Source organism: Gossypium hirsutum, chromosome D06 (genome assembly GCF_007990345.1).
Source record: "Gossypium hirsutum isolate 1008001.06 chromosome D06, Gossypium_hirsutum_v2.1, whole genome shotgun sequence".
In the NCBI taxonomy this organism is placed as follows: Eukaryota; Viridiplantae; Streptophyta; class Magnoliopsida; order Malvales; family Malvaceae; genus Gossypium; species Gossypium hirsutum.
Genome location: NC_053442.1, coordinates 14,768,704 through 14,789,056, shown reverse-complemented (window position 1 = coordinate 14,789,056; position 20,353 = coordinate 14,768,704). Strand labels below are relative to the sequence as shown.

The 20,353-nt window shown below is 33.0% G+C and overlaps 2 protein-coding genes across 2 annotated transcripts; one reads left to right on the top strand and one right to left on the bottom strand.

Annotated features, from left to right (window-relative positions):
• Nucleotides 1-2,549: 2,549 nt before the first annotated feature.
• LOC107901056 (copper transporter 5) lies at nt 2,550-3,583 on the top strand. The gene has a single exon (XM_016826898.2). It carries the CDS (start codon nt 2,923-2,925, stop codon nt 3,343-3,345), a length of 423 nt encoding a protein of 140 aa, XP_016682387.1. The 5' UTR covers nt 2,550-2,922; the 3' UTR covers nt 3,346-3,583.
• A 337-nt stretch (nt 3,584-3,920) lies between these two features.
• LOC107901055 (protein LURP-one-related 6) lies at nt 3,921-6,361 on the bottom strand. The gene is made up of 3 exons (XM_016826897.2): nt 5,818-6,361; nt 4,309-4,554; nt 3,921-4,238 (listed from the first exon to the last, which is right to left on the bottom strand). Exons 1-3 carry the CDS (start codon nt 6,049-6,051, stop codon nt 4,095-4,097), a joined length of 624 nt encoding a protein of 207 aa, XP_016682386.1. The 5' UTR covers nt 6,052-6,361; the 3' UTR covers nt 3,921-4,094.
• Between the last annotated feature and the right edge of the window lie 13,992 nt (nt 6,362-20,353).

Sequence of the window (20,353 nt, the reverse complement as noted above, 5' to 3'; positions counted from 1 at the left end):
CAATCCAATGTATCATTCTTTCAATGAATACATTTATGTCTCTACCCATGGAGTCAACTGCTCCGATAGCCAAGACTAGTCATCTCCCCAATTGTAATTGTAAACGACATAATAATCCTTCTAAGTATTTGAATCAAATTCTCACTTTGATTTTTTTACGGGATTATGGACTCGTTAAGATTATCTACTGAAGTAAGTTGTCTTTCTTGCAATGTAAACGTTCTTACAGTGCCACTTATCATCAGTTTGAACTTAGACAATTAATGAGCTAGTATTTGCTTGTCACAATTTCACTATGCATGTAAAACATGAACGACAAAAACAAAAAAGACATAATAGTGAAATGTGAAATTAACTTTATTTATTCATCGTTCAAATACATAGAAAACAATTACATGTTTACTACAATATGGACACATTTCCCAATAATCACTTGTCTCGAGACAAGTAAACATCGAACCTAAGATAATTTTGCTTTGTTTTAGGTATCGAGATAAGAACCCATTTATCTTGATGCATCGAAGTTAGAGTCTAAAGTAAGGGAACTATGCCTCGAGACAGGTCCCGAGACATAAGTGATCAAGTCTCAAGATATAAACTTAAATGTCTTGAGATATTCCAACACCGAAACAAGAATAAAAATCAATAGGTCTTAAGACATGAATGCCCTATCTTGAGACACTGTTGAAATTTCAGTTTGAAATCAAGTCTTGACTCCGTTTTGTATCTCGAACAATTCTAAGACTTCTTAAATAAAGTTGGTAGACATCTATAATATGCTTATGTGAAAGATTATGAATGTCGATTGATTTGAATTGTATGATAATTACATGTTAAACTTTGTGATATTGGATCGAGGTAGTCAAATTTGCTTCGGTAATGTAATGTGACGTCTCATATTCGAATTTGACGACCGAGTCTGGTGTGGGGTGTCACACATCATCTTGTGTTTTAAGAGATGTTCCACGAAAGATGTTTCTCATGGTACCACTTGACCAAAGTAAAAGAAGTTGAAGTAACCCCGGAATATGATAGGGTTCTTGGGTTATCTTCACTTTTTGGGATGTTTCGGAGAGCTTGGTTCGATGGATCAAATATGGAGGTAGTTTAAAGGTTTTCCTCTTAACCTCTTCTTGTAATATTGAGTGCTTCTCTTTTCTTCCCAAAACATAGTGAACTTTTGTTCACTACTTATTAGCATCAGCAACAAAATCCTTTCATAATAATAATAACATAATAATAAACCATTAATGCCTTTGTTACTAAAAAATATGAGTTATTATTCTCGTTAATTGATCGCTTTGTAAGTCTTATTCTTGAAACAATATAAATAGGAGCCTTTCACAACTAGTAAAAGGACTTTTGACACTTTGGCATTCTAACTCTCAAAGCTCTCTCTAAAATTCTCTCAAATTATTTTCTTTGTTTAGCCTTACCGTTAGCCACATGTCCCTTTCTCCACTTTACCAACCATTACTTATCGATGCGCTTAGCGTTATTGGATTTGCTTTAGTCATCCTCTCTGCCTTCTTCCGATACATCTCATTCACTTGTTTGCAATGTCTCTTCTCTCCATCAAATAACCCTCTACATTATACAAAACCTATATGGGTTTAGAATGATAAGGAAATACTGAAAGATCAATCTTTCTTTTATTGTTATAAGTTTCTTTCATTCCTAGAGTGATTGTTCCAAGACCATTGACAAATGACAATTCCTAGAATAGGAGAAAAGGTCAAATGGGCATGTTGTGGCTAGTGCTACATTTACACTGATTGTTCTAGCTTTTTATGGAAGATTCAAGATGATGCAAGTCATTGGAGTAACGAACTTTTATACTTTATTGATGTTACATTTGGTGGTATGTTAGGAGTTCCTGCATCGATACATACTGCATGTGACCAACCATCTCTTTGACTTTAGCTTCCTTGGGTTTTTTGAGAAAACTTTTACGAAATTGTCTGGCTTTATATTGTTGCAAATAAACTTGTTTCTTTGTTGGTGGCATTAGGTGTGATATTTAGGATTAACCCATCAATCCTGGTTAGGACAATGTTCGCATAGGGCAACTCATTGGGTGATTTGATGTTAAATGCTTCACTTGTGTGAAAATTACAATGGTAAGATGTTGGGGAGGATCTAATTCAATACCCTTGCTAGTTTGGGTATCTCATTAGTGTTTGGTGTGCGATATAACTAACCTTCTTTGTACATAATTCCTAGAGATAGTAACTTGTTTTGTACAATGGGATTTCTAGATTTTGGCCTCTCATTGTGTTGCCTGCAAAAACCCAAGGATATGTGCCCAATCAAGACACTAGGGATCACAACTTGACATTTTTCATTGTTGGGGTGAGCACATCCGGTGGTGTTTTACCTATAGGTTTAGGTTGACAAATTCATGGCTGGGAAAGTATCTTCCTTGACTTTTAATGCTAAACCTAACAACAAAGTTCAGTCAGTAGGGGATAACTTTTGCTTCGCCTTTTGTACTTGTATAGCGTGGCATTGGGTTTAAATAGTTACGTCAGTTGCACTCTCATTATTCCGAATGCTATGCATATCTTTAGATGTTGGATTCCAATTTTAATCTAACTATAAATTTCAATCAACTGTCTCTTGCTTTTGTTAGATGAGAATTGACTCGGTCTAGAGTAGGGCTGGGCCACTTGCAGCTCCATTCTTTTCAACAGTTATTCCATTTCCCCAAGGCCAAGCACATCCTATTAAGGGCATAATCGTAAGTCCATACTCCAAATCCCAGAACTGGATTGGTTCCCAAAATTGGGATTTCCTGATAAAACCAAAGCAATCTGTCAAATTCTTTTTTAAGATTTTCTGTCTTAACACGACAATCAACAAAACTGCTTTCCATTTTGCCCTTTTTGTCTGTGTGTTTGAGGGTTCAGTCAATCGAAGAAGATGATGCACATGACCTTGTACTGGGGAAAGGACGTGACTCTGCTCATCGATTCCTGGAAGACTGATTCATGGCTGAGTTACCTCCTCACTTTGCTTGCTTGTTTTCTCTTCTCTTCCTTTTACCAGTACATGGAAGATCGACGCCTCCGTTTCAGATCCCTTGCTTCCTCCAACCCATCCCCGCCTTCCTCCGCCGGCGCTTCTGTTCCTCTCCTCCCCAAATACCGCCGCTCCGCTAAATTCGCGACGGCCTTGCTCTTCGGGATCAATTCGGCTATCGGTTATCTCCTGATGTTGGCCATCATGTCTTTCAACGGAGGCATTTTCTTGGCTATTGTTTTGGGACTGGCTGTTGGGTACCTGATTTTCAGGTCCGCCGATGACGAGACCGTGGTGGTGGAGAACGTTTGCGCCTGCGCTTAACGCTTCCCCCGCTTTTTTGTCCCACAAAGCTAGCATAGTATTTTTCTGTAATTTGTGTTCTCTACCAGTATTCCCTGTTCTTGAATCGTATAGTAATTGTGTTTTGCCTTGTTATAAATCAATTATCCTTGTTGTAAATTTCGCCGATCTGATTACCTTGTTCATGAACTCCATTGATTTTGTTGAGGAGGGTTTTCTTGTTAGAGAAAAAAAGGAAGTTTGCGTTTGATTGATGGAAGGAATCAAGCGTATTCATTTGCTAGTTGCTTGCCGTGAGAATTTCATAAACATTTGTCTTATGTTCTAAAAGGAAGCTTCTTTTTCCATCAGAAAGTTTAGCTTTCACTCCTTGACATTTTCAAATTTTGATTAAATTTGGAATGTAAAGAGAGATAGAATTGTTCCCGTTCAAAGATGAAGCCATTTACCATCCAATTCTTCATTTCTATTACTTCATTTGACTGTTTGTCAAGTTAGTTGGGCAGAGGCGAATAGCATAGGATTCTTCCTTAAATTTATTGTTGCTGCATTCCTAGGCTATACTAATATAAGCGGAGAAAAACAAACAGAAAAGATAGCCACAAATCTTTAATATTATTCTAAGTTATTATTTTATATACATGCTAAGGATTACAGATCCTAAAATAAAGAGGAATTTGCAGCTTAATTCATTCCAAATCTAGTCATCCAAATGGAACCCAAACCAACAAATTTAACTTCTACTTTGGGGGTTTACAGAAATCCCTCAATCAGCACCTGGTAGATTCACCGTAAATGTAATCAAGAACAGCAATGACTCCAAAAACAAAAGCTTGATCAACCCCAGGTTTTACCACTACTTGATAAACATCTTTACTTGCCATCAACTCCTCTACTTCCTTCTTTACTCCAACCTGTACGTAAACTTATGATTTAGAACAAAACTAAACTTGATACCATGTTATATTAAATGAAGTATACTACCTGAGCGACAAGGTTGCCTGTGGAATCAATGATGCTGCATTTTCTGTCAGGGAAATAACCATTGATCTCATACTCACACTGCTTGCTGCTGCTTTTTGGTTCAGTGGAGATTCTGATGGCATTGTTATTGGATAGGCATGGACGGGCTGGCTCCTTTAAAGTGAAAACCAACTTTTGTGATCCTTCGTAGTCGAAACTGTAGCCTTTCCATTTTTTATGTATGCTTAGTGCCTCAACCATCCCTCCCTGGAATATAGGAATCAACAACCATTAGGCTTTAGCTTAGCCCATAGCAATACAATTTGTGCTTATCTGCCTGCCTGCCTGCCTATGCTTGTGCGTATATATCCCATGTCTACTCGGTTATTAAAAATCACTATGCATCATAGTGCTAAAAAATTTGAAACCAAAAGTTTAATTCTGTCCCCAGTCTCTATACTTTTCAAGCTTATTCCCCGTTTTTAATTCTAGGAATTCAATGCCTCTATTTATTTTAAGTTAAAAGTCAAATTTCTATTGATAACACTATTAATTAACTTCTTTTTAAATCAATTTCATTTTAATTTTTAAATTAAACATTTTTTTTAATATTATAATGTTACGTATTCAAATTTAACGAAAACCAACAATGTTATCAGTTGGACTTTGATTTTTAAATTACACAAGTAAAAGGAACTGATTCTTCAAATTGAAACTAGAGGGATTAGCCAACAACCTAAATGAAGCTCTATGTTGGCACTTTCAACTCTGGTAATAAAATTCCTTCCCGCAAGTTATAATGTATCAAAACGAAAGAAGAATACAGGGACTTGGGCACAATTAGCCCAGAAAGAATCATCACCTGAGGGACTTAATGAGAGACAAAATATGATTTTAGTTTGTTAATATAATGGAGATGCAAACCGCACACCCCTAAAAAAGAAAATTTTCTATTTAAGTCTTTTAAATTTTTAAAATTTTAAATTAGTAAAGGTAAAATTTTACCCTGTCCCTCTAAAAATATAAAAATTTAATTTAATTCTTTAACAATATAAATATATAAATTATTAAAATGATAGAACTTATATTTTTACTATCACAAAAATTATAAGCCCCTAAACAAGTTTTCTGAATTCGGCCCTCGCGGTACATATAGTTTTAATACATGGATAAATCTCATCCCACCAGCTTCTCTATTGTACAAAGTTACTTGAACCAATTTGCCATCCCTATTGGAGACTACTTTAGGACACAGTTATAATCATGATGACCAGTTTTCTATTCCATGTTATCCTGCTTTATCCACTTGCATATCATGTTCCTTTTTATCTTTCCATCTAACATGCAAATGCAAGTTGTTTTCATCCAAAACACTCGAGGAAATTCAAGGCTCATTCATTTAAACTGATTCATTCATATGCATGCACACACACTATAGATCATGCCTTGAAGAATTTATCATAATTTGATGGTATACAAAGGAACTTCAAATCCCTGTTTTAAAGTTATCGAAAAATATACAATATTTACCTTTCGACGTATGAGAAGCAAAGCATCCCCATTTCCATCTCTCAAGACCAGCTCCCCTTTAGTACCCAGAACCCCACAACCGTCGACCCTGAAAACAACCATCTGGCTACAATCCGTCACCACGAAACCGCCTCCGTTCACCACATGCGGCCTCCTCCTAACCGCAAGCACCACCTGAGATGAAGAACAATACAGCTTACTGATAACCGGCATTGTATTGGCTTTCCCGGCCATGGATTTCTCTCTTTCTATCTCTCAAGGATTAGGCTAAGTTGATGTTACTCAAGTCTGAGACAATCCGTGCTTATATACATGTAAAAATGGTTTTTTTTCTCTATTTTGAAAGATTAGGCAAAGTTGTTTGACTATTGCTATACGTATAATATATACATGGATGTAAGAATACGTATTGGCAAACATTGTGGAGCACGTTTTGTTATATATATTTATATTGTTCTTTTTTCTACATGAAGGAATCGTTTTGCATGTAATTTGAGTTAAGAGTGAAGAATTTCAAAAAGGGTTTTTTGAAAAATTTGGCAGGTGGTTGGCCAGAAAGGGAATCTCTTGAATGCTAAAATCTGTTAACAAGTCTTCAATTATTGATGAAGAGGAGCTTTATGGGACCATTATTTCTGTCAACTAATTTAAAGGTCTCCTTTTTGAAGATGGTTTAGAATAACGTTTGGCTCACTATAAAATTGCATATGCATGAGAATAAATTTTAGACCATAAAAAATGGTCTGTAAAAGATGCTAATCCGCATACGTGGCAATAAATGGGTTTGTCAATCGCTTCAAAGCCACCAATTTCTTGTTACTTTTTAATTCTGCCCCCAAGTCCCTGTACTTTTTTGAACTTTACAAACTTTCATCCATATGCTTTTAGGGTGCGTTTAGCTTTGGTTTTCTTCAAGCCAAATAGTTAACTTTTCAACCCAAAAGTGTTAATTTTCTTTTAACTTTTAGAAATTTCACTTTGGAGCCTTATTATTTAGATCTTTGGCTTTTGAATGTACTCCATCTACTGGTTTGGTCTAAAAGTTAAAAGAAATTTTAATGAACTTAAGTTAAATTCGAATATGTGACATTTTAATATTCAAGTATCTAATTTAAAAATTAAATTCCAATAGATAAAACATATTCAATTTTAATAGAAGGAAATTAATTTTTTAAATGAACTAAAAGCATAGAGACTAGATTTGAAAAGTTAAAGAGTATAGGGAGTGGAAGCACAATTAGACCGAGAAAAGATTGACTTGTTGCTACTGACTCCGATTAGAAGTTTAGTGATGATGTCTGTTATAACTTGGCTTCTAAGATATGGAGCTGACTAATATTCAACGTGATTTGGTACAAAGATTAGAGTTTGATACCTTCAAACTAAAGGGTTTGGAAAACAAAATGAGCATTTGGAGCATAAATTCTGATTTATATGTAATCTGCCAACATTAAGGCTAGTTATAAGTCTGTTTTAAAAACATGGTTTAGCAGTAAAAAGAGCACACAGACCAAAACAGAGTCCAGCTGCCGCTGAATATGATCAGATCAGAGGCAGCCTATGGGCGGGCTTATTGATTCCACAATAATCTATCTTTACTAATTTATAAAAATGTCCGTAAAAATACCTCTCTCTTAATTTTGAAATTGAGCACATTATTCCCTCTGAAAAATTAATTTAATTTAATCATCGTCAATTTTGAAAGTGTACAACTAAGGACAATTAATCATAACATTAATGTTTTCTATCAATTGTTCATGACTTTGATTGGTATAATAATAAATTTAACCCTCAAAGTTTACACATTCTGTCAATTCGGTCCTAATTTAATAATTTTATCCCACAATATTTGTGCAAATATTGAGGCTGAATGTGTTGAAATTTTTAGAATTAAGGCAAAAATGACCAAATCTATAAACATCAAAGCCTAAATTTGTTACTATACCAATCAAAATTATATACAATTGACGGAATACATTAACCCATTATTAATTGTCATTAATTACTTTCAAATTTGACAGGGATTATACTACTCCAATTTTTTGAGATAGACTAATTTACTCAATTTTGAAATTGAGAGAAATTGAAGAGATTTTTTTACTAAAATTGTCTCATATTTTATTAAACAATGATTATATATAGGGATAATGTAAATTAAAATTTTAATATATTTTATTTTTATAAAAACTTTTCCTCTTCAAAGGACTTCTCACTCATTTTAAAAACTACTACTTTTCAAAAGCTATCAATCCTTTAAAAAATTATATTATACTTTCATATTCATCTCAAATTAAGCATGAAAGACCCACTAATATAAAACCCAACTCCAAGAGGTCCAATTTAGACATCTTAACTTGGATCATGATAATGCAACCCTATGATGATCACGTCTCGCAAGCTTTGTCCTTAAAACCGCTTTTCACCTTTACTCAAGCACCACCTTCCTAGTACCCACATGATTCAAAGAAGATATATTAAGAAGACCCCTACATAAACTCATCAAACCATCACATCCAATATCTCCCTCCATCTGGTCTTTTCAAGTCAAGTCCAACAATACCCTAAGTTGACACTCATCACCCTACTATGATGCCTAAGCTTGATGGATAGGGGACCATGATTAGCCTTTCTTTTCTCTTATAAATACCCTGCAATAGGTAAATGTAAACCTAGATACTTGACCTTATTCTACCCAAATTCTATTAGACAACCTTTTTGTCCCTATAATAATTCGTTTTTTAATGGTATCAAAAATGGTGATTTTGGAACTTTATTTTTGATAATTAAATTCGTAAATATTATTATTTAATATTTATGAGGTTAGTATAAATATTAATTAATGTTTGGTCATTTAATTTTTTTAATCAGGTAGTTAATTAAGGTATAAGGACTAGGTCGTAAAAATGGTAAAAGTTCAATTGTTATAAATTTTTAAATTGTTAGTGGACAAGTGGAGAAATTAAATCAATTGATAATAGTGGATAGTGGGATTCCATGATGGAATCCACTTTGTTTAATTAGTTTATAATTAAGATTAAGTAATGTATGTTTAATTTAGTTCAGTAAGGTTAATTAGTTTTTAATCAAAGTATATATAGGAAAATTAAAAAGAAAATGAAAACATTTTCATGCTTATCTTCTCCCATTCACGAAAGAAAAGAAAAACAAGGGTTCCAAGTTTCCAAATTTTATTTTCTTCAATTGGTAAGTAATTTTAAGCACGTTTCTTATAATTTTTATGTTTTTGAGATCCCAAGATCTTGATTTAGCTGACATGTGTACTATTTTACAAAATCGTTAAAGTTTTCAAAAGTTTCCATTGTTGAGTTCTTAAAAATTTTGGTACTAAATTTCTAGATTTTAAGCTTAAATAAGAAAAATGACTAATTTGTAAAGTGAAAATAGTTAGTTTTGAACTTAGGGACTAAATTGTAAAAATTTTAGAATTAGTATAAATCTTCTACAACTTTTGATAATAGAGGGTTGTAGGAGAATGGAATTGAGATCAGTTTCGAAATCGAAGCTCAAATTTGAAAGTTATAACAATTTCAATTTTAGGGACTAAATTGAATAAAATGAAAAACTTTAGGGAAGATTTGAATAATGAAATTGAACTGTCATATGCATAAAATAGAATGTTATAAAGCATTTCGAATTGATAAATTGAAATGAATTATCATATAGATCAAGAATTGAACCAATCGGAGGATATTTGTGAAAAGGGAAAATTACAAATTAGTCCTCGACGTCGTGTTTGTTGTTGTTTTTGTCAAGTAAGTTCATATGGAACTTATTATGTTGATTTCTATTACTTAAATAATATATATTCTTGCTGTTGTCCACGAAACTAACTAAAAATATGACAAAGGCAAGTGCACCTATCGATAAATAATATAGCTACGGTGAGCAAGATATCGTTCCCACGAAGACTAAAAGTACTAGTAATTACCGTCTTTCTATTATTTAACTAAAAAATTGGAATGATTGATTAATACTAAAATTAGCTAAATTAATTAACTAAGAACACGACAAAGAACAAATCAATAAAATAATCGATTAACAACTAAGGAGCGAAACAATACCTAGGAAAGAATCCACCTAGACTGCTTCTTTCATTATCAATCTGAATTAAACAATTTATTCACTTAATAACTTGATCCATAGAAATCCCTAAATTATGCTAATATCTCTCTTCAAGACTAAGAGCAACTGACTCTAGGTTGATTAATTGAAATTTCTTTCTAATTAAAACTCCTATTATCGCATTAACTAGATCTATGGATTCCCTTATTAGATTTGACCCGAATTTGGTAGATTTATGTCGTCTTATTTCTAGGATTGCATGCAATTCTACTCAATTATGCTAGATTTACTCTTAAACAGAGTCTATTCCTCCTCTGAATTAAGCACATCAAACATGAAATAATAATTCAAAAATATTAAATTAAGAATTTAGCACACATAACCGAGAACAAGATTCAAGTATTTATTGCGTAAAACAGAAATCAAAAGACAAAATTCATCATAGGGTTTATCTCCCCTAGGTATTTAAAAAATTAGTCCATAATCGCGAATAAAAACATTTCAAAGACAGTATAACCATAAGAAATAGAGAAACTCATAATAAACTTCAAAGAAATCAAAAGGAAATCTTCAATCTTGGTGGAATTTTGCTTCAGGGTCAGCTTCAATGGTGTTTTCAGAGTTGTTTTCTTCAATATTCTCCAACGACTCTTTTCCTCTCTTATTATATTTGGTACTTATAGGTCTTAGAATGCTCGAAAAACCTAAAAATTGTATTTTTTCGCATATTTGGAGTGCGAATCATGAAATTGACATGGTCTGGCACACGTCCGTGTGGCTTACACGGATGTGTGCCCAGCTCGTGTGGCTCTTGAAATTTGCTCTAATTTTCTAATTTTTGCTCCGTTTTTGCTCGTTTTGCTCTCAAATGCTCTCTTGAGTATAAAAACATGAATTTAAAGGATTAGGAGCATAAAATTCACCATTTTGCATTGATTAATCATCCAAAAACGCATTAAGAATGGGATTGAAATATGCTACTTTTGACACTTATCACTTGCTTATATATTTAATTGGAATGAAATATAGTTACTTTTGACATTATATGGACTAAATTGTAAAGTATGAAAATAGGACAGTTTTAATAAGTACAAAACATCGAAAGAGTATGAAAATTATATATATGATTGAATGATATGAAATTGTATATATATAATGATGTTACGGATATTAAAATGGCATGAGTATAGAATAAGGTTTGGATGCATTTAGTAAATAACTAAGGTACTAATGACAAACCATTACGGTTTTTATAGGAATTAGGTGCTAGTCAGGGGCTTAGTTATTAATGGCTGAGCTTAGAGGTGCTCATGGGCCGGGCGGCCCGTCGGGCATATGGGAGGGTTTGGGTAAAAATATAGGCCCGAAATATGGGCTTGGGCAAAAAAATGAGGCTCGATTAAAAAACGGGCCGGGCCTCGGGCACCACTTTTTTAGCCCAGGCCCGGCCCGGCCCGGCCCGAATATAATAAATATTTTTATTTTTTTAATTTTTTTAATTTTAAAATACTTTTTTAAAATTTTATTTAATTTTAAAATATTTTTAAAATACTTTTTAATTTTTTTAATTTTTAAAATAAATTTTTGGTATTTATTTAAAAAACGGGCCGGGCCAGGCCGGGCCCAAGCTTATGAATTTTTTCCCGGGCCGGGCTTGGGCAAAATTCTAGGCCCATATTTCGGGCCGGGCCAAAATTTTTTTCTGGGCCCGGCCCGGCCCATGAGCAGCTCTAGCTGAGATGCAGCATATTTTGTGGATACTTCTAACGCTTAGGTTTGTGCAAGTGTACTCAGTCATTATCAAGTAATAAGTAAGTATCGAGTTATCGTCTCCACGGGGATTGTATTTGTGCAAACTATATGATTGAAATAGATTTTAGTAAAATTAAACACAATTTGCAACAATTATAACATAAATAAACTAGGACAATTACTTTAATTAAACTCAATTTATTATCAACATGCTTAATAACATTTGGAAGAACATTCCATGACAACTCGATCTTTCATGAGTTTGGAAACCACATTAGGTCCTTTCGGAATCCTGTACTTAGTAAATATGCATTTTACTGATCCTTATTTACTAAGGGTTTCTTAGCATTCATGTGAGGTAACAGGGACGTGTTAGGTTTGAAACAATTTAATCACACAAATGTAAAAACTATGCAGACAACAGAGCTTGGTTAGAGTTGTTATACAACCTACAATTTAATCGTGTTAGGATCTAAATTGAGCATGCACATTTCAATTATGCGTCCATTAGCCATCGTCTGGTTAGGATCGCTTAGCTAATTCAGGTGCATTTCAATCACGTATGAACGAAATACAGACTTGATTTTAATTGAAAACATAATCGATTGAGGCACAAACAGTATAAGCATGAATCAAATAAATATTATTTAATCAAAACAATCATCCTAGCTTAAATAAAATTAAGCTAACATTATTGTAAACAAGAACAAAGAACACATAGCAAACATCTTTAAATTAAGTTAAAGAAAAGAAAGATTAAACCCAATTCAGAATGGCTGTCACCCAAGACTCTGACTGACGAGACTCCTTTGTTCCTTTGCTTTACTCCTTTGCTGATGGTTCTCCAAGGTAATCGATCAAGGGTTCTTTAAGAGGCTTAATTGCTAAAATCTCTATAAAGAAATGATGCTAGGCGTGAGAATGGAAAAGGCTAAGAGAAAAAGAGAGAATGATGCTTGATGGATGCTTAAGGGATGATGAATGAAGGAATGGGAGGGTCTTATTTATAGGTGAGGAAAGAGAGATAGTTTGCTAAAAATAGGAGTTTCCATCTTTTGAATCATCTTCCATGGGTGGTCAGCCATAATTTTAGTAAGTTGAGCTGATTTTTCCATGAGTTTTGGTCAATTTGAGTGCCACAACAACTCAGGACTGAGACTCGGTCAAGTGCAAATCTTTAGGTAAATCTCTAATTTCTTCAACTCTTCAAGGACCTTGTGCAATTAAACTAAAAAGTGGTTTATGGATAGCCATGTACAGCCGAATTTTGGGTTGACTTGGTCTCCAATTTGGACGGTTTTGTAATCCAGCAAAGCTATCAGACCTGTCCAAAATAAATTAACAAGTTAGAAAACCAAAGAATTAAATTTATATAATTTAATTAATTAATTAAAACCCAAATTATTAATGAAATATTAAATATAATTTTATATTTTATTATTTAATTTAATCATGCATGGCCCACTTTATGTCTTAAAAAATAAAATATAATCAAATTAATATAAAATAAGCCATTTATTGCATGAAAAATATATAATAAAGCATAAAATCACATTTTAATAATTTCTATGCCCTAATTTCACATTTTCACATATTTCATTAATTTATTAAACAATTACTTAGTTTTAACAACGGATTTAAGTAAAAAGGTGATAAATTACATAGGAAAAATCCTATATATTTTTTCGTTTACAATACTCTACCGCTTGTGCGAGTAGCATTGAACAACACTTATATATGAATAATCCTAACCTACAACTTGTATGATTAGACCCAAATGATATAGTTTGGGTGCTATTCAAGAGCTTAGTTATTGGTGGCTGAGATCTAGCATATGTTGTGGATTATCTACATCTTGTGTGAGTAGCATCGAATATGTTGTGGATTCTCTACATCTTGTGTGAGCAGCATCGAATAACACTTATATCAATAATTCTGACCTATAGGTTTAGACACAAAACTTACAACTTGTGTGAGAAAATCGATCCCTTGTTCTCAAAGTTAGGTTACTATAGTCATACAGGTGAAAATGGAAATAAATCGAAAGAGAAATGATTGGTAAGATTGATTATGAATTTAGTTGATACGATTATAAAATATATAAGTTGGAATAACATATAACTAATTGTATGGTGGTATGTATATGTGATTTGAGCATTTTGATTTTATTTTGCAAATGTACTAACTTGTGGTTGTTTTGTTAATTTGTACAAGAATGCTTAAGGATCATGAGCGAAGCCAAAAAAAACAAAATTTTAAGAGGGGACAAAATGAAATTTTAATTTTTAATAATCTAAATCTTTATAAGTTTTAAAGGATTAAATCAAAATTTTACAATTTTAGGGGGGCAAAGTGCAAAATTACCTTTACTAAATTAAAATTTAAAAAATTTTTAAAGGGCATAAATAGTAATTTTCCATTTTAGGGGGGTCGGAGCCCCTGCCAACCCCTTAGATTCACCTCTGTTAAAAATGCCAAGAAATATCATGTTATGCATCTTTGTGCTTCTATTAATTAAATTTATATAAATTTAGGTAAGTTAAGTTAAGTTTTGAATAAACTTACTAGGTATTCATTATGCTTATCGTTGTCTTCTTACTTCTGTAGTTGTTGATTGTGGAGCATGTTGATCGGATCACCTCAAAGTTCACACTATTCGTCTCTCAATTTGGTAGTCTTTTGATTGTTTGAGCTTGATTATATGTGGCCTAGGAATTGTTATGCTACTTTATAATGTTAAGTTTGGTTTGAATCCATAATTGATAATGAGCTTGTGATGTATATTTCAAGTTGTGTACATATATATATGCATATTTTGGTAGCATGTTGTGTTATGTATGTTTGGTACTTAGAGATATATGATTGAGCATGAATTGCCTTAAGGAAATGAATGGCGAAATGACTTATAATGGTGTAAGTAGGTTGAGATGTATTTGTGCCAAATGTGGCATATTGGTTTGGATGTTTAGGTATGTTTATATGTTATGATTTGTTTGAAAGATATGTTTGAATAGATATGAATGGTGTTAAGTGCAATCTTTTGACCTATTTGCAAGGTGGGTTTAGAAAAAACACCAAATAGCCTATTTTTGCACCAAACATGTTCCTTGTCCTGATGACAAGTGGTTCGACATCATGATGTGACATATTGTTTTGGCGACGCCACAACATGGAGAAGGTGACGTCATAACATTGACCCTAAATTTTGAAGACTTTGCGATTTGGTCCTATTTCATGCTCGAGTCAATAAAAGAGCTTTCGTAAGCTTGATTTAGACTCAAAAAAGTTTGAGTATCATATTGTGAATGAGTTTAAGTCATATATTTTTATTTGATTGATACATTTACTATATTTTGACGGAAGTTGCTCCGACAATGGATGCGACATCCTGTAGCTCAAACTCGACGATCGGTTTAGGCAATGGGTGTTACATCCCTCCACTAGCAGTGGCTCTCCACATCCCAATTAGTGTGAATTGCCCTTACCAACCATGGTCATTCAATGTAATACCCCTCGCCTAACCTAATCGTCGGGTCCGAGCTACATGATGCCACATTCGTTGTCAGACCAAAAACTGTCAATTATGCAGCAAAATAATCATTCAATTATCCAATCACATCATAAACACATTTACATTATGATATACAATATTTTCTGAGTCTCAATCGAGCTTACGAAAGCTCTTTTGATGGCCCAAGCATGAAATAGGACTAAATTGTAAAGTTTTAAAAGTTTGGGTCGACGTTGCTACGTGAGGGATTTCCTTATCGTCACACCGTGGCCTAAAGCCTAGAGCTCGTGGCGATGACCATTGCTTGACGTCGTGACGTGGACTTTGTTTTTGGTACAATTTAAGTCATTTTATACCTATTTCAATGCTTCCATCAACCTAACATTTTATACATCAAACATCAATTTCGAATGGTCCAAAAACATATCCAAACCGTACCAAATAAGCTTAAACATTCAATTTAACTTTCTTATAAGATATTCAATTCAAATTCATCAATCATACTTATCCATTTCAATGTTATTCAAGCATACCAACTAAGTCGTTCATTTTTCAAATTTAACTATGCCTAACCATTTTGAATCATGTCATTCCATAAGACATTCATGTACTGATTGAAACATCATACCAAATACCAACCTAATCACATTCAACTATATGCATTTTAAATCAACTAATCATTCGTTCAAAAGCCAACCTTACCTAAGCTATAATACTTTTAAACACACTATTTCAACTTCTTCAACTATAATCATGTTGGAAAAAAAATCTGGTTTGAAACGATTTTCTTGCACAACGAAAAATTAAAATTTTAAAAACCGACCCGGTTTGTGATATTTATAGCAATAAACCTTAGATTAAAATCATGCATGTGTTTTTGGATAAGCAGATCCTTGATATTTTCTGACTTTCAACCAAACGATCTTTTACGCTATTCTCGTACCACGAACTGCTTCAAGTGTGGGCTCGAATCAATTGAATCAAAACACAAAACTAGAAAAAAAGTTTTCTTTTCTTTTTTGGGGTGAAAACAAAAATTCTCTCTTTTTAATAGAAACTGGTAGAATTATTATTTTGGAAAATATATTTAATAGTTAAGAATAAATTCTCTCTATTTTTCAGTAGATTAATCTCTCATAGTTGTTTAAATAGCTCAACTAGTGTCATCTATTTATAGGAAGAGAAAACAGAACCCTTGTTGAAATGTAGATGTTTATTTCGAATAGAAAGACAACTTCCGAGTCCAACTAGGAGAGAAAGAGAGGGCTAATAGGGTGTGCTTCCCCTCATATGTATTATGATGGGGATTTGGGCGTGCCATTGTATTAGGCCAAATTATATGTGTTTTCTAAATTTTTAATCCAACATAATACATATTTTATATTTTCTAAAATAAACATTAATTTTTCAATTAAATAATTTTCTCATCCCAATTTCACCTCCGATAAAATTATGATGATTTTACCCTTCGTAAAATTTCCAAGAAAAAATATTCAATATTTCACAACTCAACTTGTTCACTATGATTGAATGGTTTATTTTCATTTTGGGGCTTTAAAACTACTAAAAAGTAAAAACTCATTCATCTGATAATTTTTTAGTAATCCATATACATTTGCAAATGAATCATTTCTCATTTTCATTTCCATTTTTGGAAATTTACATTTATTTCCAAATGATTCCATTTCGGAGAAAACTATAATCATTCCTGAATGTTTATTATTTCTCCTTTTCTATTCATTCTGTTCATTTTTATTTAAACACGTAATTCTTTTCTAGTTTCAACGAGCTAGCGAAGGGACCGATTGGACATATGTAATTAAGGTTCAAATGATTTATAATTAAGTTTCAACTTACACATATTAATTATAAACTCATTTAGTCACAAAGTCATTCCACTATAGTATCATGACTAAACTCTCCCTAACAATATACCATTACGAAAACAACTACTCAACGTTTATCCAACGACCTTGTCATAAGTGTGTTACCCTCATAGGATATCCTTGATCTCTTTGGGATAATACTTGCTATCCCAATATAAGCCTATTTTATCTCATGGTAACCATTACATCTTCCTTCATTAAAAGTTGATTACTATCAAATAGTAATCAACTCATTCATCACAAAGACGAACGACCTGTGGCCTCGTTTACTTTCATCAACCATATAATGTCAATGAGAGGATATCATTTACCCATGTCTCGGGCTATGAATTCCACTATTTTGAATGACGCTACATACTTAAGAAGTTGTACACCCAACTAGAGGTGCTCATGGGCCAGACGGCCCAGCCCGACGGTCTGCCCGAAATATGGGAGGGTTTGGGTAAAAATATAGGCTTGAAATATAGGCTTAGGCAAAAAATGAGGCCCGTTTAGAAAACGGGCCAGGCCTCGGGCACCACTTTTTTGGATATAATAAATATATTTATTTTTTAAATTTTTTTAATTTTAAAATATTTTTAAAATACTTTTTTTATTTTTTAATTTTAAAATATTTTTAAAATATTTTTTTTTAATTTTTAAAATAAATTTTTGGTATTTATTAAAAATGGGCCGGGCGGGGGTAAAATTTCAGGCCCATATTTCGGGCCGGGCCGAAATTTTTTTATGGTCCCGGCCTGAACCCAGCCCGACCCGGCCCATGAGCACCTCTACACCTAACGCACTAGTTTTCGGTTCCTTATCTATTCGAACTCAGGCTTTTACTTACATTCGAGTCATACATACATAGTCCGTCATCCATTCAGGATTTAGGCATGTCACACTAAGAACGTCACAAGTGAATAAATCTATAAACAGATTTAGAATCTATTCTAATTGGGTTCTTCTGATGTACTGTCAGTCCAGTCAGTCACATCTATGTCTCTATCTTCTGGGAGTCATTTGCTCTGATGCCCAAGACAAAACATCTCCCCAATTGGACTTGATATATGACATATTAGTCTTTCAATTGGTTTGCTCAGTTCTTATTAGACTAAGGACATGTTTAGGTTCATCTACTAATACAAGCTTTCTTTTTCGTATTACAATTCGATCGCGTAATACCTCTTAGTATTAGTTAAACATTAGACAACTAGTGAGCAACATTTGCTTCTATTTTGCTTTACGTGCAAAAACCATATGAGTAAAATATAAAAATTATTAATGCAATTCATGAATAATTTTATAAACCAATCTGTTTGAAAAAATTGTAAGTGTACTTAGATGAAAATACCACACTTAGGGCACTAGATCCAACAAATCACTCATCCAGCCTTACCATAATCAAACATTATAAAGGTTGCAAGCAAAAATCATTGTTTTAAGTTAACATATACAAACACCTATGTACATGACATATAATCAGGCTTTAAAATGTTTAAAAGATTATTGAATCAACAATAGGTTAGTGTGAGCTTCTTAACGATCCACTTTGTAACCTCCCGTTTTCAGTGAAATTGGAACAGTGCTTTCGGGACCAAAAATTCGAGTCCGAAAGAAAATTTATTTTGATATTATTTTATGGTCTACCGTATGATAGGAATATCGTATATAAATTTCGTTAAGAAAATTTTACAGATTACATGTTTAATTGATAAAATGACCAAATTGCATAACATGCAAAAGTTGAATTCTAGTAGCTAAAAGGATCAAATAGCTATGGAATTCAAAATTTGAGGTCCTTATATGGAAAATAGACCATTAAAATGAGTTATTAGATAAGTATGATGATTTATCATTGGAAAATTAAATAAAGAAAATGACTAAATTGGAAAGTAAAAATAAAAAAAAAGATGATAAATTATTAAATAATGAAAATATCATCATCTTATCATCTTTCCCAAATTATTTTTGCATGGAAACCCTAGTTAGAAGAGCTTGAAGGTAGCAAGCTTATTTGGCTTAATTGGGTAAGTATCTTTGTCCCGTTTTTAGTAATTTTCATGTTTTCGAGATCGTAATAGCTTAATTTAGCTATCTCGGGGATTAATTTGCAAAGTTATCAAAGTACTAGGATTTTTCCATGGATGAATATAGTTGAATTTTGAAGTTTTATGGTAGAAAATGAAAGGTTGTTGATAGATAAACAACTTTTGTAAAGTGAATTTTGATGAAATTATTATTCAGGGACTAAATTGTAAAGATGGAAAATTCATGGAAAAATTTTGAATTTTATGAAATATATGGCTTTTTATTGTTACATGTAAAAATTGGCTAGGCTTGGAATAAGGATTAAATTGCATGAATTTTATTTCTCGAGCTTAGGGACGAAATTATAAATAATCAAAAGTATAGGGACAAAATGGCAATTTTACCTAAGATATGAATTGGATTGAATTGAATATAAATTGTATTAAATTGATGTTAAATTTATTCGTATAGATCTGGATAGATCAAATACGGAGATAGATCGTGGAAAAGAGAACGTAATGGATTAGTAGATTTTGCATACACAAATACTTGTCGAGGTAAGTTCGTGTAACTAAATTGTATATTTATATATTTTAAATTAAATGTTATGTATATGAAATATATTAGTGCCATGTATATGAAAACAGTCACATATCCCACAATGTCTGACAAATATTAAGTCTCGTTTTAATAAATAAAATTTGATGGATATAGGATTCCCGAATTGGTTGTGGTCCTGCATGTGTTGCGAGCACATCACAGCTCAAAAGGGCGTCCCGTTATTTTCTCTCATGAGCATCCCAATATTTGGCTCTCACGAGTTTCCTATTTTATGGTTCTTGCGAGCTTCTCATTTATGGCTCTTCGGAGCTTCTCGATAATAAAGGTTCTTTCATGAGCTTCCCAATTAATGGCTCTTCGAAGGTTCCTAATATTTGCTCATTTGAACTTCCCGATTACAGCTTTTATGAGCTTCTCGTTGTATAGCTCGAAAGAGAGCTTCCCATTTAAGTGCTCGTATGAGTATTCCGAAATATGAATTGATAGATTACAGATTTGTACACTTCGTGTGTACTACCCGTTATTTTCTCTCATGAGCATCTCGATATTTTGCTCTCACGAGCTTCCTGTTATATGGTTCTTGCGAGCTTCTCGATAATAAAGCTCTTTCATGAGCTTCCCGATTAATGGCTCTTCGGAGCTTCTAGACATTGGCTCGCTTGAACTTCCCGATTACAGCTCTTATGAGCTTTCCGTTACATGGCTCACATGGACTTCTTGTTACATGGCTCAC

What these genes read in the sequence shown, in the direction of transcription:
- LOC107901055 (XM_016826897.2), bottom strand. Translation starts at nt 6,051, where the DNA reads ATGGCCGGGAAAGCCAATACAATGCCGGTTATCAGTAAGCTGTATTGT. An exon ending in TGCTTCTCATACGTCGAAAG is followed by an intron (nt 4,555 to 5,817) that starts GTAAATATTGTA and finishes CCTATATTCCAG; the next exon opens with GGAGGGATGGTTGAGGCACT. An exon ending in CAGGCAACCTTGTCGCTCAG is followed by an intron (nt 4,239 to 4,308) that starts GTAGTATACTTC and finishes GTTTACGTACAG; the next exon opens with GTTGGAGTAAAGAAGGAAGT.
- LOC107901056 (XM_016826898.2), top strand. Translation starts at nt 2,923, where the DNA reads ATGATGCACATGACCTTGTACTGGGGAAAGGACGTGACTCTGCTCATC.